The sequence below is a fragment of the Seriola lalandi genome, unplaced genomic scaffold (genome assembly GCF_002814215.2).
Source record: "Seriola lalandi dorsalis isolate HSWRI2012SDOR001 ecotype SW California unplaced genomic scaffold, Sedor1 jcf7180002054676, whole genome shotgun sequence".
In the NCBI taxonomy this organism is placed as follows: domain Eukaryota; kingdom Metazoa; phylum Chordata; class Actinopteri; order Carangiformes; family Carangidae; genus Seriola; species Seriola lalandi.
In genome coordinates this window covers 604,897-619,669 of record NW_019525229.1, presented here as the reverse complement: position 1 = coordinate 619,669, position 14,773 = coordinate 604,897, and the positions used below count along the sequence as shown (strand labels likewise).

The 14,773-nt window shown below is 40.6% G+C and overlaps 2 protein-coding genes across 2 annotated transcripts in view; both read right to left on the bottom strand.

Moving 5' to 3' along the window:
* Nucleotides 1-1,948: 1,948 nt before the first annotated feature.
* Nucleotides 1,949-5,012, bottom strand: LOC111666402 (glycoprotein hormone beta-5-like). The gene is made up of 3 exons (XM_023421731.2): nucleotides 4,950-5,012; nucleotides 3,798-3,999; nucleotides 1,949-2,412 (listed from the first exon to the last, which is right to left on the bottom strand). Exons 2-3 carry the CDS (start codon nucleotides 3,996-3,998, stop codon nucleotides 2,224-2,226), a joined length of 390 nt encoding a protein of 129 aa, XP_023277499.1. The 5' UTR covers nucleotide 3,999; nucleotides 4,950-5,012; the 3' UTR covers nucleotides 1,949-2,223.
* A 1,518-nt stretch (nucleotides 5,013-6,530) lies between these two features.
* The window catches only part of ppp2r5b (protein phosphatase 2, regulatory subunit B', beta), a 40,989-nt gene continuing 32,746 nt past the window's right edge, over nucleotides 6,531-14,773 (bottom strand). Inside the window, exons 9-13 of the mRNA XM_023421767.2 lie at nucleotides 14,138-14,188; nucleotides 13,922-14,041; nucleotides 13,661-13,788; nucleotides 12,440-12,541; nucleotides 6,531-11,139 (exon numbers count right to left, since the gene is read on the bottom strand). Coding sequence (XP_023277535.1) covers nucleotides 10,911-11,139; nucleotides 12,440-12,541; nucleotides 13,661-13,788; nucleotides 13,922-14,041; nucleotides 14,138-14,188 — 630 coding nt within the window. The 3' untranslated portion in view covers nucleotides 6,531-10,910. The remainder of the gene's footprint in view (nucleotides 11,140-12,439; nucleotides 12,542-13,660; nucleotides 13,789-13,921; nucleotides 14,042-14,137; nucleotides 14,189-14,773) is intronic.

Sequence of the window (14,773 nt, the reverse complement as noted above, 5' to 3'; positions counted from 1 at the left end):
GACCGGGATAAGAACCAAACTACAGTTTAAATGACAGAAATACAAGAGTTTCATTGATGCACCAGTAACTATCTACTTTTTCTATCTGCAGTTTGTCGACCTGTTTTGAATGTTGAGGAAAAATTCACTTGAACTTATCTGATTGAAAACAAATTGGCCTTCCCACCATGCTCCTGTCAAAACCAGGGTGTCCTTCATTTGTTTTCTTTAAGAATGAAAATAAGCTTTAGAAAAAATGATGGAAAGATAGAAACATCTCTGCAGGATGACTTAAATAATGTGACTGAAATTTTCTACTAAAAGCAAGTGAACTTCCTTCAGACAGAGTGAAATTAGCTCTGGACCCGACACGCGGTACTTTAAAATTGAAATGCAAAATTCAAACTATTGGATGTGCACAAAGACGTGCTGTTTGCGTAATTGTGTGCATCTTTGCGTGTCTGTCTGTCTCTGTGTGTGTGTGTGTATTTTTCCTTGTGTGTGCTTGTGTAAAATGTGGCGAAAGGGTTGCTCTTCTAGAAAACTTGATTGACACGCATTTGTGTTAAAGGCAGTATAAACCATTCTGTCACACAAACTGAACCTTTTCTATATTTTGCTTCGAGGCTTGGCAAACATTTGATTTACTGTAAGCAGCTAGAAATAAAAACACACTTAGTGACTCAGTAGCAACAGAGACTTATAATCAAACTCACTGGTTTCACCTTTTCTTCTATACTTTGAAATACATCAAAATGAACGAGAACAATACAGTTCAGTCATCTCTTCATTGACTCATATTAAACAGAAAAGTCAATATATTGTCAACATTTGGAATCAACATAAAGGTCATACAAATAAATAGTTTCATTCTTTGCAATAACCACTAATCACAGACCAGAGACTAAAGAATGTACAAATTTTATTTATATTTATGAATTTGAACTGAAAGACATTTTGTAAATAATATCTATTGATAAAACCAAAGAATGTTCAATATCAATGAAATGAAAAGAGAAAGAATGCACTGTACAGTTTGTGATGAAATTGTGTTTCAATAAATTTCTGATCTGCAGCTGTTAGTGGTTTGTGTGAGCCTTTGCTTTAACTTCTCACTGCACACACGACAAACATGAACCTCAGACCCATTTAAAGCCTTAGATTTTATAACTTACACGGCTTGAATTACGTCCCCAAAAGGGAGGAGAGTCCCTGCAGTGTCACTGACATTACTTACAACAGCAGTACACACACACACACACACACACACACACACACACACACACACACACACACAGTGTGTTTACTGCTGGTGGAGGATTTGTCAAGCATCCTCTGCTGGCTAGCAATGAGCAGTTATCAGTTATTACTTTTTCACAGTCTGATGAGAATGGATAGAGTCAAATACTGTGTGTTAGTTTCGACACACAGTAGATGATACACAGCGCGGCCCTGCTGGGCCACAAATAAGTTGTGGGTCCCAGTCGACCACGACTAGCATCTTTCTGTGAATTATATTGTGTATGTGCCCCGTCATCTTCAAGTACACAAATTACACAGATTTTTCAAAGTAATATGCATTATGTGAAGACAATATAAACTTATGCCACTATTAAATAGTATTAATTTTGTATCACAGTAAAGCATCGAGCCTTGAGATTAATACAGGGCCTGATTAAAAAAAGGGCCATTTGTCATTTCAAATTCACTTGAAATTGTAATGTTTTGGTGAATATGAGGCAGCTGTTGGTAATTTGGCCGTGTTAAACAGATACAGTACAAATAGTTGAAACTCAGAATGTATTAACACTAACCTTTCTGATTTTAGATTATAATCAAAGCTACAGTTGATATACATAATAATAATAATAATTATATTTTTACACATATGTCTCTAAATGTTTTTAAATTCAGTGTTAACATCACAAAGGCAAAAGAATCACAGAAGTCTTATTCTAATATTCTGATCCTTATTTTTATTTCATTCATTTCTCCTTTCCTACAGACATATGCTGTATATTGATACACACACATGTTCTTCAGTCTACAGGGGGGATAACTTTTAGTCAAGTATCCTTCATCCAAGGCCTTTTCTAAATAAACTTCTTGCTAACATGTCTCGCTGTCATACCCCCTCAGGAAGTCCCCCACCTCCTCAAATACCTTGATTCCATCATTTTAATCTGTGTCATTCATGTCAGTGACACACTTTAACACTGTCTGCTGAAAGTGCTGCTCTGTCCCTCAGAAGGTCTCACACTCTGTGTCCTGTGTGGAGCAGATGGCACAGTGGCAGTGCAGGGCCATGGGATAGTGGTAGAGAGGGGACACATTGGGCTGGCAGCCCGGCAGCCGGGCGGTCATGTGGCGGGTACGGCTGTACGTACACACACGGTGTTGTCGCTGGATGTAAGGGGGATCCGGCAATGGTTTCTGCAGGGTTCACACACACACACACACGCACACACACACACACGCAACAATGGTTACAGGTATGACCTTTGACTAGAACTTCTTCCTAATTTACCAAGAAAAACTTTTGTCAGTGAATGTAACAACGTTTCTGATATTAGTGTTACAGGGTCAGCACACAGAAAGTCTAAGACTGAGAAAATAAAATAAAAGAAGCAGATAAAAAGCTACGTGTCTTTTAAAACGCGGCAAATGCGCCAGATTTAAGCTCTCAGGCAAGTAAAGTCCCATCACAGACTGAATAATGCTCCTCTTTTCTTTCCTAGCTGGCATCACGCTTAAAACTTTGAAGGTAATAAACTAAAAGGAGTCTGTGGGATCACAGCAGCTGATGGCACGCTTAATGTGGTGGAGGAGTGCAACCTGAGTGTAACCACTCAGGTTGCACTGACATTGTTAGTGGCAGAAACAGCGTAGCATCTAACTCTCACAAACTGTTCTTATCAAAGTCTCTCTTTCTCTTTGTGATAAATAAAGAACAAAGTTGCTTCTCAGACCATTTGTCCACATTTTGTGAGCATGTGTTGATTAAATCTGAGCATGACATTTTCTGAAAATATTAACTCAAGGTCCACGTACTGACTTTCCCCTGAGCTTTCACTGCCAGAGCACTCTCTTCTGAGGAAGATTATGAGATGTGGTTGAAAGCCGCAGGAGGAATTAGCCAGTAGGCCTTGAGTTTTCATTTTTTGTTAAATGAGCAAACTCTATCCACCATGGCAGACTGTGTGATGCAGTTAAAGGCTCAGGAAAGAAAGGTAATGAGTGGAGCATGACTTAAGATTTTCTTTTACTGTCGTGCAAAGACCATGAGATGCAGTAGAAAAAGCCCTGGAAAAAAAGAGTGGTAAGTGTACCTTGAGAGGGTTGGGGGTTTTGTTTGTTTTGTTTGATCAGTCGTTTGACCTCCTGCCATGTGACTGAGTGATCTGTCCTGTCAAAGTCTTTAGAGGAGAAGGAGCTCTGATTCTCGGAGTTCCTGACCCACTAAACTTGGTTTTTCAATCACTCTGAGGTAAAAATTTGAATCTCTGCGAAGTAGAACAAGTTCAGTAAAAGTTCACTAACCCACCCAACTTGGAGGGATTTGAGCATCTTTAATGACAGTGACATATGGGTCAGAGCTGAGAGTGGGTCATCAGCCTTCTTATGGTTTGGATTGAGTCCTGGGTCATTAATCATTCATTTAAACTTTCATGATTCCAGTATTATGGAAGCTTTCAGAAATAGCAGAGGAAAAAAAAGTGGGTCTCCTTCATCGGCTAAATGTAACAGATGAAATGCCTCTTTACTGAGTGTGTGAGCGTGTGCGTGTGTGTGTGTGTGTGTGTGTGTGTGTGCGTTACCTCCCAGGTGTGGCAGCGCCCCCAGCAGGCCTCGGTGGTGATGCGTAGTCCCTTGCAGCCAGGCTTCTGGGCCACAAAGGAGAACTCTCGCACCGCGCACCCTCGGAAATCGTGGAGTGTGGTTGTCACGGTAACGCACACCACAGCTGCCTTGGCAACCAGGAGGAGGAAGAAAGAGAGGGACAGAGGGCGGAGATGCATGCTGGGTATGGTGTCGGAGAGTGAAATAAAGAGAGTAACTTTTACTTTTTATTGTTCAAGTTTGTATGTCCCATTATACTTCAGCTACAAGTGACCTGCCTCAGTGTGACACAGTAAACGTGAGCAAACAAAGGTCTTATTTATTAAAGACAATGAATGTTTTCATCAATGAATCACTGGGCCTGAAAGTAACTCAGTTCCTGTGTATCTATAACCAAAACACACTTAAATATTCAATTTGGTCTCTTAAAGTAGATAAATGTTTACTTATAGGTCATTTATTTCCAGCAGTTCACATCTGTAGGAAGTGCTCAGTATCCAACACAGTCTGACATTCAGCATAACTCACGCCTCCCTCTAGTGTCTGTTTGAGCTACTGCAGCCGACAGCACCACTGACCTGTGCACTGCAAAAAGTATTCATTGGCAAATTTAATAATATCACAAATTTAATTTTCAAACAAATGAATGAAGAATTTCAATGCAGAACTATGTTAAATGTCAAATCTGACGTGGCGGTTATTTAATTTCACTGGCATGAAAAGCAGCAGTTTCTCTCCTTTTCTTTGAGTCAGAACCGAGAGTCATTTCCCTGATGCTGCTGGAGACATCTGCTTAATTATTCTGCACATTTTTCAAGCAAACCCTCTTAAGCTGTACTGAAACAACTGGAATCACAGAATGTTTCGCTTGTTATAGAAATATAACAGAAATAAAAACATGACGTGGGATACTTACATAAGCACTAAAGCCACAGTGTGTTCTCTGTGAGTACAACGGCTATGGGCTATGAAACTGCACTATCTGTGATGTAAAATAGCCCACTAACATAATTATGTACACGCTTTGTTCCTGAATCACCTCAAAGTCTCTTAAAATGAATTTTAGTCAAAGTCTAAAGCTACATACTCGCCCTGACTAACTTCATAGATGTTTAAAAAACACCTCTCACCTTTTCAGCTGAAGATCTTGCAGAGATTTGAGCTGCTGGACTCCTGTGTCTCTCTACCCAGACAACAACCAGTGACTGGAACCAATCTGTCCTTGTTGTTGTTTTTAGAAGGCCATTAGGGCGGACGGACACTCTGACATCATAGCAATTACAATGAAATACCATTAGAGACCCCAATTCCGAAATAATGGATACTCCCTGGAAAATACTGATGCTTGTCTATGTTTTCTTAACCTCAGCTTGTATCTCTCTGTGTGCGAGTGAGAGTGAGTGAGTGTGTGTGTGTGTGTGTGTGTGTGTGTGTGTGTGTGTGTGTGTAGTTCTTTATCCAACTAGTCTACTCCCAATGATGTCAGCAATGTCAGAGCTCAATCTGACAGTTATTCTGACAAAGGATTGGTAGTTTGAATATAAAAACTTTTACTGGACAATTTAAAACATTTGAAACTATACAGTTACATATATATACAGTACATTGACCGTGTACTGTATATATGTATAATTTCAAAGTTAATTTCAAAATGAAGGGAATAAACCAGATGATGTGATCCTCTCCTGTTACATGGGCATTCTTGTTCTTAAAGTCCCAGTGTTTCTGCATGTTTTAACCCACTTACTAAAAAGGAACTTTCTACTATATTGCAGCGAACCATTGAACAAACCTTGCTATTATGTTTTTGCCAATCTTCAGAGCAGTCATTGTTTTCTTCCATTCATTGCTGCATCATACTGTAATACAATGAAATCTTCCAAATATGCAGATTAACTGCGTCACAAAGCAACAGTACGGTCACTCTGACCAGACTTTGCAGGTTTGATGCCAATTGTGATGGATTACACAATAATAATCAGTTATATGGAAATGAATTAAAGTCAGTGGTTGCCTCAAAAAAAAAAAAAAAAAAACTTAACATAGCATTTGAAGCAGTTTGGTGAGTATTGTTCCCCTTTTGTATAGTCTTCAAAATACATGTGTTAAGAGATTAAACCTGCATGAATTCATCTTTCGACCATTTGGAAGCAAAACCAGATGAAAACATCACACTTACATACCATCTCTTTATGAAGTTGATATGGCTAACATGATAGCAAACAGTTGACCGTGTACACATCCAGCAACAAAGCTTTCAGGAAGAGTTGGGCTTTTGACACCTGACAAAAGTAACTCCATAATTCACGCTTGTTTTAGCTCTGTTTTGGTCTCGGCCGACACCTGAGAGAAATATCAGGCTATTTAGCCGCCAACCTTTCACTACGGTCACCGGCTAGCTGCTAACTTTATCCAGCATGTAGCTCGGTGCTGGGCAGGCGCTCTAGTTGGTTCATCAGAGCTTTTTTTTGCTGATAAAAGTTGCCTGCAACCGGAGATGTGGTGTGATAACAGTGACGTCTGGGGGCTTAATGACAAAACAAGGAGCTAAAAGAGGACAGAAGGTCATAAAAAACATTGATTACTGCAGCTTTAAGTTATGCACATCATGACTCATGATGACCAATTATCAGTGAGAGGAGTTGGGAGTTATTCTCAGCCACAGAGACAAAAAGGATGACACACAAAAAAAACAGCACAGACTCCAGGAGTGTTTCTCAAAGTGAAGTTTCATTTTTAGCACATAGTTTTTTTTTTTCTTCTCCATTCTACACCCCCCTGTAATGTCATGTACAGTAGTAAGCCTCTCTACATTCAAACCCCCCCCCACCGCTGTGTTGGTCCCCAAAATATACATCTTCTTCTTCTGCATCGTCTTTATCATCTTCTCTAAGGTTTTTCTTCAACACAACAAACACAGACCATTGGGCAGACAGTGCAAATCTAGAAATTCAGTGAAATTGCTACGTAATGCGGTTGTAGGTTTCTGTAACATTATATTTTCATTCTGTTACTGTTGCTCTGACTTATTGCCATTCTATCGTGTCTAACTCTATGTATTTTCTTTCCTCTGTCATTCTCCTCCTCTGTTTTCATCTTTACCGGCTGCTTTCATCGCAGTCACACCTCCACTCTGATTTAAAGCATTTGTTTAAACTCGGCTGAAAGCGGCCGCAGAGAGGAAACGTGGCGGTGAACGAGAGCAGCGCTGGATGGCTGTCTGTGAGGCGATACCGGAGCTCTCTACGAACACTCTCTCTTCCCCTCGCTTCCTGTTCCCGGAGCAGTTCTAGAACGGATGACGGGATTCTAGAAACTGAGGAATATTATTGATCGATATCATTGAGAATTCTAGAACAGTGGGAGCTGAGGTTCTGTTTTCCCCGAGTCAGCTGACTGACTGACAATAACAATCAAGAGGGTTTGTGAATAAGCTAGCCAAAACAAAATCATAAAGTAAGCTGAGTTTTATGACAGCAAGGTCAAGTTTTGTCTCTTTTCGGGTTTTTGAGTATGTTTTTTTTTTTTTTTTTTTTTTTTTTGCCTGAATCAAAACAACGTTTGAAATCCAACTAACCAGGAAGATTTGTTTTTGTTTTTTTGGTCTGCAGCCACATGGTGTCTGCAGGTGAAGGTTTTGAGGTGTTCACTGCTATGAGGCTGCTATTACACCTAATCCATCAATGCATACCCAATTTGTGCACATCTACTCTCCTGTTCTGTGCAGAAAAGAAAAAATAAATAAATAAAAATTACAGCACTGTGGTACTTTGAGAAGAGAGGCATATGTCAGTGGTTCCAAACCTTGGGGTCAGGACCCGACTGGGTGTCATAAGATAAATCTGATCGGTCACAAGTTAATTTAAAAGGATAAGAAAACAAAAAAGTTTTATTGTAGACATAAGTAATTTATTTTCCTGATTTTCCTCAAATGTTTTTCTCTTTTGCATTTTTGAAGTTGAGTGCCCAACTGATATGCATTGTTTTAGTTCGAAGGGGTCAAATAGCTAGGAGCTTGTAGAATAAGTGTAAATATTCTTTACTCGGGCTCCGATTTCTAGCTTTCAATCATATGCCACAGCCTTCATCAGCAGATGGAGTTTGCTCAGTTGTCATGGAGATGCCTCATTCTGAACACCAGATACAACATGACTGCTGAGCTATGTCCAGGACGACCGAGCAGCTCCATCCCCCGATGAAGACCATGACATTTGAATGTAAACTTCTGAAAAAGATCAGCGAACCTTGACCTTTCTCGTGATATTTTGTCTGACTGACAAATGTTTTGGAAGTCGTAAACTGGATGTTGGATTCAACACCTGCAATTGAAATGCAACGCAACGCTGCAGAGACGGATGAGGTGTGACCACAGCCTGAACACCGAGCCTGAAACATAAACAACACTCATTAACTCAATCAAACTTAAAGTGCCAAATCTGAGAGCTGCAAGTTCAATGGATTTCAAAACCTTGTTGACTTAGGCATGATTTGAAGTGAGTGTTTTGAAAAACTGCTGGTCTGAAGAGTTTCTGAATGTTTGGTTACGAAGCAGCCGACAAGTATCTCTGCATCTCAAGCGTCAAAAAAACAATCGATTTGTTTTACGATACATTCGGATTCAAACCCTGTCCTTCAGGAAGGAGAGAAGGAGAGAGAGAGAAAAAGAAGCAAAGAGAGAATAGTTTTCTCTCGTTCTCAATCACTCTATCTACGCACATCTCCTGCTCACTGATTCACTCACTGGTTGCACACCAACACACACACGCACGCACGCACGCACGCACGCACACACGCACGCACGCACAACCTGACCATCATTTTCAAATAAGGTTACATTTCCTGATCAAATAGAAAATAAATAGCATCAGTATCAGTTTTCCACAAAATGAACAAGATCATACAAAAACCAAGAAAAATAAACAACATAATTACAAAGCAAAATCATTTTTCATCAAATAAATTTACACAGAAAGTACCTTTAAGACAATGTGAATATCAAGGACGCAACAGGAGTAAAAACAAGAGTGGGGGGGTAAACATTTGAGTGTGACACCCACTTCTTGTTTAACCCCCTTAAAAACACACAGATTATCCTGAAAGAATGAAAATATTGCTAAAATAATTTTTTTTTCTGTTTTTTTTTTCACCTTCTCTTTATCCCATCGCTCTATCATAATAATCAGACAAGAATAAACAGATTTTTGTTGGTTCACACCGAAAAAAAAATGTATCATCGTCATGGTCGCCATCTAGCAGCGTCAGGTCTGCTGAGCCTAAAGGAACAGACGCTCTGGGTTCAGAAATCCAGCTGGACTGTGGTGCTTTTCTTTTGGTTTGAGACACATGTGGTGCGCTTCATTCATCCTCTGCTAACCTCTGTGTTGGGTGTGGGCGTACTGATCAGCTTGGTTTCATTTTTGGTTGTAGGCTGGGGGGCTCTCAATTTCAACTTGATAAAACCAAAGAAAGGCTTGTTATGTGCCTCAAAATCAAAATTAAAGGTACCCTATGGAGTTTTTAGTGGAGCTATGGAGTGGTGTTGTTATGAGCGGGTCCTCCTTTTGCTTGTATCACACAGGAGCATGCCGGAAATTTGCTTTGGAAATGCATTCAACGCATTTGTTAGGCCTCAAGGATACACACAATGTAACACTGAATGTCTGTTTACAAGAAAACTCCACAATGCACCTTTAATAAAAAGAATTTAAAAAAATTACATAGTAATGACCTTTAAACGTGGAATGTTTTGGGATTTTTACACAGTACCCCTTTAAGGTCCACCCAACCATGACACCAAAATCCAGAATTTCAAAATAAAAGAAAACCAGCCACCACAAATCCGGCTCATTCCTTCCCGTCTTTAAGATCTGTTAAAGGGGAATTCCGCTGAATTTCAGCACTCACATTATGGCGTCATACAGTTAACATGTGATGTGAATTCAGAATTCGAGCCGGCCTTCCCCTTTATGGTATCTGCTACACTAGTGTTTCTCCCATAATACACAACAGAAATATCCAGAGACATATGTATATATATAAAAACATTATCATCATCATCATTATCAGTAGTACTTAGAGTAGAGTAGTAGTAGTAGAGTAACAAGTAAGAAGAAGGAACATTATTGTACTTTATATCATTATCATCTTCATCAGTGGTTATTTAACCTTGAGGGACTTTAGGCTCGTCCTTTCATGGAACCCGACAGAATGGGAGAGGAGTTAGCGCCAGAACCAGCTGTGTGAGTGAATACATATTTATGTATGTATGTATGTATGTATATGCAAGTATGGGTGTGTGGGTTTGTATGAAATACTTTGCTGCATCAATCGGTTGTTGGTGTGTGAGATTTGTTTGACCTGGATCAATCTCTGTAGCTCTGTCTTCTCATATTTACACTAAATACGTGCCTGGATTTGTGTGTGTGTGTGTGTGTGTGTGTGTGTGTGTGTGTGTGCGTGTGTGCGTGTAGTTTTGTGTGTGCGTGAGGGTTTGTGAGTCTGGTCTGTGTGGCAATAATTTTGGGACATTTGTGTGAAATTGCTTCTTTTGTTTATTAATGTATTGTGCTATCCACGCATGAAATAAGCATCTGTGACCAAAAGATAAATACGAGGCACAGTACAGACTCGGTTGGTTAAATGTTAAGACAAGTTAGACACATGTTAAACTCGGTTAGTGTTGCACCAAAAGAGAAATTTCATCTCTTATTATGAGGCAGGTTTGAAGCAGGCCAGCTACCGATTTTTGGTACTGACCTGCAGTTTAATAAACCAGCCTTTACTTTAAAATGCCAGTCTGCACTTTTGGACGATATTCATCTTCTGATCTGCAACGTAATGTGTGTACAGCAAAAAGTGAACCAGTTTCACACAACTCCGTAAGGAAAAAGGTACATTTTTTATCTTGGATCACTGAGTTTGTTCGCTTTTTTCAAATTTTTTTTTTTTTCATAAAAAGCTCCCTCCTCGATGATACAAGATAGATGAAGATGTTTTGTACCTTTCTCTGTCTCCCAACACTTTCGCCATCAGCTTCTTGTCTTCTCCCTGTCCCCTAACCCCTGTGTTATTCAATCGCTGCAGAGCGGCACCTAGGTGGCGCTCTCCCCGGCTCCAGAGGAGGCCCCGCTGGGTTTGGGCTCGGGCTGGTCGGAGTGAGCCGTCTGCGGGGACGAAGGGGTCGGCGGGTCCCCTCTCTCGCCTCGCTCCTGGAGGTTGCGCTGGTTCCTGGCGGCCTCGGTGAGCATCTGCATCCGGCGCTCCTGGTGCTCCTCCAGGCCTCGCCAGAGGTCTGCACGCTCCCTCTCTCGCTTCAGCTCCCTGGAGGGGCAGGTCGAAGAGAAGGAGAGAGGGATGAAGAGAAAAGGATCGAAAGACCCGATGAACAACCTAATGATGCATCCAATGACTCGCGGGCAACACATTTATATTTCTCGCCCTCGTCGAGCAGCAGTTGTAGTGGTTGTAAAGACTGTTCAAATGAGAAATGGAGGATAAGGAGAAAGAGAATGGTTTGAGAAGAGATAAAGGTAGAATAATGGAATTGTTATGATTCTTACTACCGCCCTTTAAATTCCATGAAACTGTTCCTTTAAAAGGAGAGGTTTAAAATGACAATTTTCAGTTTTTAAATGCTGGAACTTTTTCTTAGCAAACAACAGCAGGGCTCAGTGGCGTCTGCCTTGTCAGGTTTGACACCATTATGCCTTTGGAGCAGTGATGTAACACTCACAGGAGGCTTTTTTCTGAATTATAAGTACTTTTACTTTTGATACCTTCAGCTCGTAAAAACATTGTCATCACTGTCAGACAGTTACTTCTTATTAACAATTTTAGTTAAATAGTGGCATTCATGTCAACTTGAAGCTTGTGGGTCATTGAACAAGGGATTTGACATTTGTCCCCCAATGTTTGTCCCTAAGACATTGAGACATATTGAGCCAGATTTACTGGGGTACCTATGTACCTATGAAAAGCTAAAGTCAGGGAACAAATGTCTCTTGTGCACAATAAACACCACAGACTATACATGAAGGACTGTAACATGATCGCACTGTTGGATACATATGGGGTAAATCCCCTGCCCACAGGTGGGTATATACTGTATACCTGTATACTTGAGTATACACATCAGAGGCTAGCTTTTTCCCCAGCCTTTATGCTAAGCTAGGCTGAACACATCCTGTCTCCACCTTCATACTTTATACACACACACACACACACACACACACACACACACACACACACACACACACACACACACACACACACACGAAACTGATAGGAATCTCCTAATTTCACTTACAAAGAAAACACATACAACTTTTTTTCTCAAAATGCTGAACGTGTCCTTTATATTTTGTTCCCCAGTACTACCCAATATCTTGAGTTTGAAACGGGGAAATGAATAAAGTGGAATCATGATGTGGTCTGCGTTCAAAAGATGACCTAAGCGATACATGCTTACAATGAGAAATATAATGTGATGGATAATGGAACAAACAACCATGACTTAAGAGCCTTCTATTTCTTCCTCTTGTTGTCACTGTTGTATCCAGTGACACAAACACACACACACACGCACATACACAAACACACACACAGAGTGAGTCATGCTCACTTCTGTTTCTCCACTTTGTAGGAGGCAGTGAGGTCATCAAACAGCTTGCTGTTCATCTCCATGAAGGTCTTCAGCACGTTGTAGATCAGAGACACGATGGTCCTGGAGGGACGGAGATAGAACATAATTAATCTGGCCGATCATCTGTCCCGTGGGATTGTGGGTTAGGAGACAGAAAAGCCTGTGTTTTTGGGGGGAGGCTGAACCACTGGCAACCGTATGTGTTGCCTGAATAATAACACATTCATGTATCCCTGGTAGGTTATAAGCCTGTTAGTTGATAGGAGGCTTGTAAAGAGTTTGAAGCAGCTGTGAAGCTAAATGCTAAATAGTCTTTCCTAAGTGTTAGCAGTGGAAGAGAGTAACCAAGTATTTCTATTTCCATGCTACTTTATACTTGTAAAGTAGCATTACTTCCAAAAATATGATCAGTTATAACACAATGATGTTAATCACACAAGTCAGCAGTGTATAAAATAGACACAATTTGCTCCACTTTAACAAGATGCAACATTAGACGGTTGCTTACATGTTAATGCATCAGTAATAATAATCTAACAGGATGCTATTTATTACAATATAACACTCTGGACCATTCTCTATAATGAGTATTAGTGACATTCAAGTATAGTTTGCTGGTAAATGTAATGGAGTATTCTTTTATTATAATAATGATAATTCCATCACTGAGTGTTAGCATGAGCCACCACCATGAATGACCTACGAGGGGAACATGGGTGTTTTTGGTGTCTGTGAGCTAAATAGATTATTTATTGCCTCCAAAATTGGTGCACGTTGCAATGGGACCAAACTGCACAGCTCCACTATGACTGCGGGGGGCCAGATGACTTTTTTTTGGATGCTGCTTTTTTTTTTTTTCCCTCTCACATAAGGTGACCGACAGGCCAATCAAAAACTTGGTGCATTCTTCCTCACTGGTCCCAGTTTGAGCTTTCAGAGGCGTTTTAAGGCATCTGCCAAATGAGATAAGGGTCAGTGCCATGGCTTTTATCCTGATTGGAGCTCCCCATAAAACACATCTCTCCCTCTGATTGGACAGATGAGCGACTGGGAGCGCTTTCAAATGCAGTCATTTTCCATCAAAACAGTGATAGAGCTCAAGGTTACACCCAATTCGACCAAAAGCTAAAAACAAACACTATTAATGGACTTAAGAGTTGTATTCATTTGTGTGTGTTTGTGTTGGTTTGTGCCACTGACTGGTTCCAGTGCTCCTTGGAGACTCTGTAGAGGGTGGCGAATACCAGCGGCAGGATGACTTGACAGTTCTCCTCTATCAGACTGAGGATGTACTCGTTGTTCCAGAAGTAAAGTGCCCGCTCCGCAACCTGAACCACACACACACACACACACACACACACACACACACACACACACACACAGAAGAGTTGACTCTCATTTATTGGTACTGACTACTGTTTGCAGCATGGTTCGAATGCAGAAAGGGGGCGTGGTGTTAACCTGGAAGTGAGGGCTGGAGATACAGGCTGCGATCTGTTTGAAGAGCGGCTCCTGGACTCTAATGAACTGAGACGGCTCAATCACATCCAGGATCTCCTCGATCTCCCCCAGGAACATCACCTAAACACACACACGTAACAACACACACATTTTATACACAAAAAGGTTAAGATGCTCGCAGCAAAGTGTTGTTGTTTTTTTTATCTGCCGTCTCACCTCTTTCTGCGTGCAGGTTTTTGGCCAGTACTTGAGCAGCCCTCTGATGATCTGCAGAGAGAATATGAAACACATGAATATAAATAAACACCGCAGCCATTAGCTCAGCAGGGTAGCTGGTTGGCTGGCATCCATCTGCACCATCTCCATTAGCTCATACTCTGGCTAGAGCATTATCAAGTATGCTGTTAACTTTGCACTGAGTCTCATTCTTACTGTGCTGATATTGCTCAATGAGTTGAATGACCAACAGTTTACATTGGTGAACTATTTACAGGACTATATTGATTATAATGTTTGATGGTCATGTGACCGGCAATAATATTAAAAATAATGTCAGTTTTTCACAACATTTCAAGTTTAGTCCATCATTTCTATCTGTAATGACAGCACTACACTTATTAAAATAATTGCTGACTGCTCAGGAAAACTATATATTTTAGATCAAAGTTGAATCAGCGAGCCTTTAAACTGTGATGGATGTTCACAGCAGAGTGTGGGCAAAAGTTTAACTGTTCGAGTGAATGAATATAAGTCCAATATTCACTCTGATCTGGTCTCCACCACTATGTTCACCTGCGAGTGTTTTAACCGTGTCCGTCTGCTGGTCAGTGTGTACAGTGGATTTATCAGCGC

Coding starts and splice junctions, on each gene's coding strand:
- LOC111666402 (XM_023421731.2), bottom strand. CDS start 3,998: ATGCATCTCCGCCCTCTGTCCCTCTCTTTCTTCCTCCTCCTGGTTGCC. Junction 2,413..3,797: donor GGCGCTGCCACACCTGGGAG/GTAACGCACACA, acceptor TGAACCCTGCAG/AAACCATTGCCGGATCCCCC.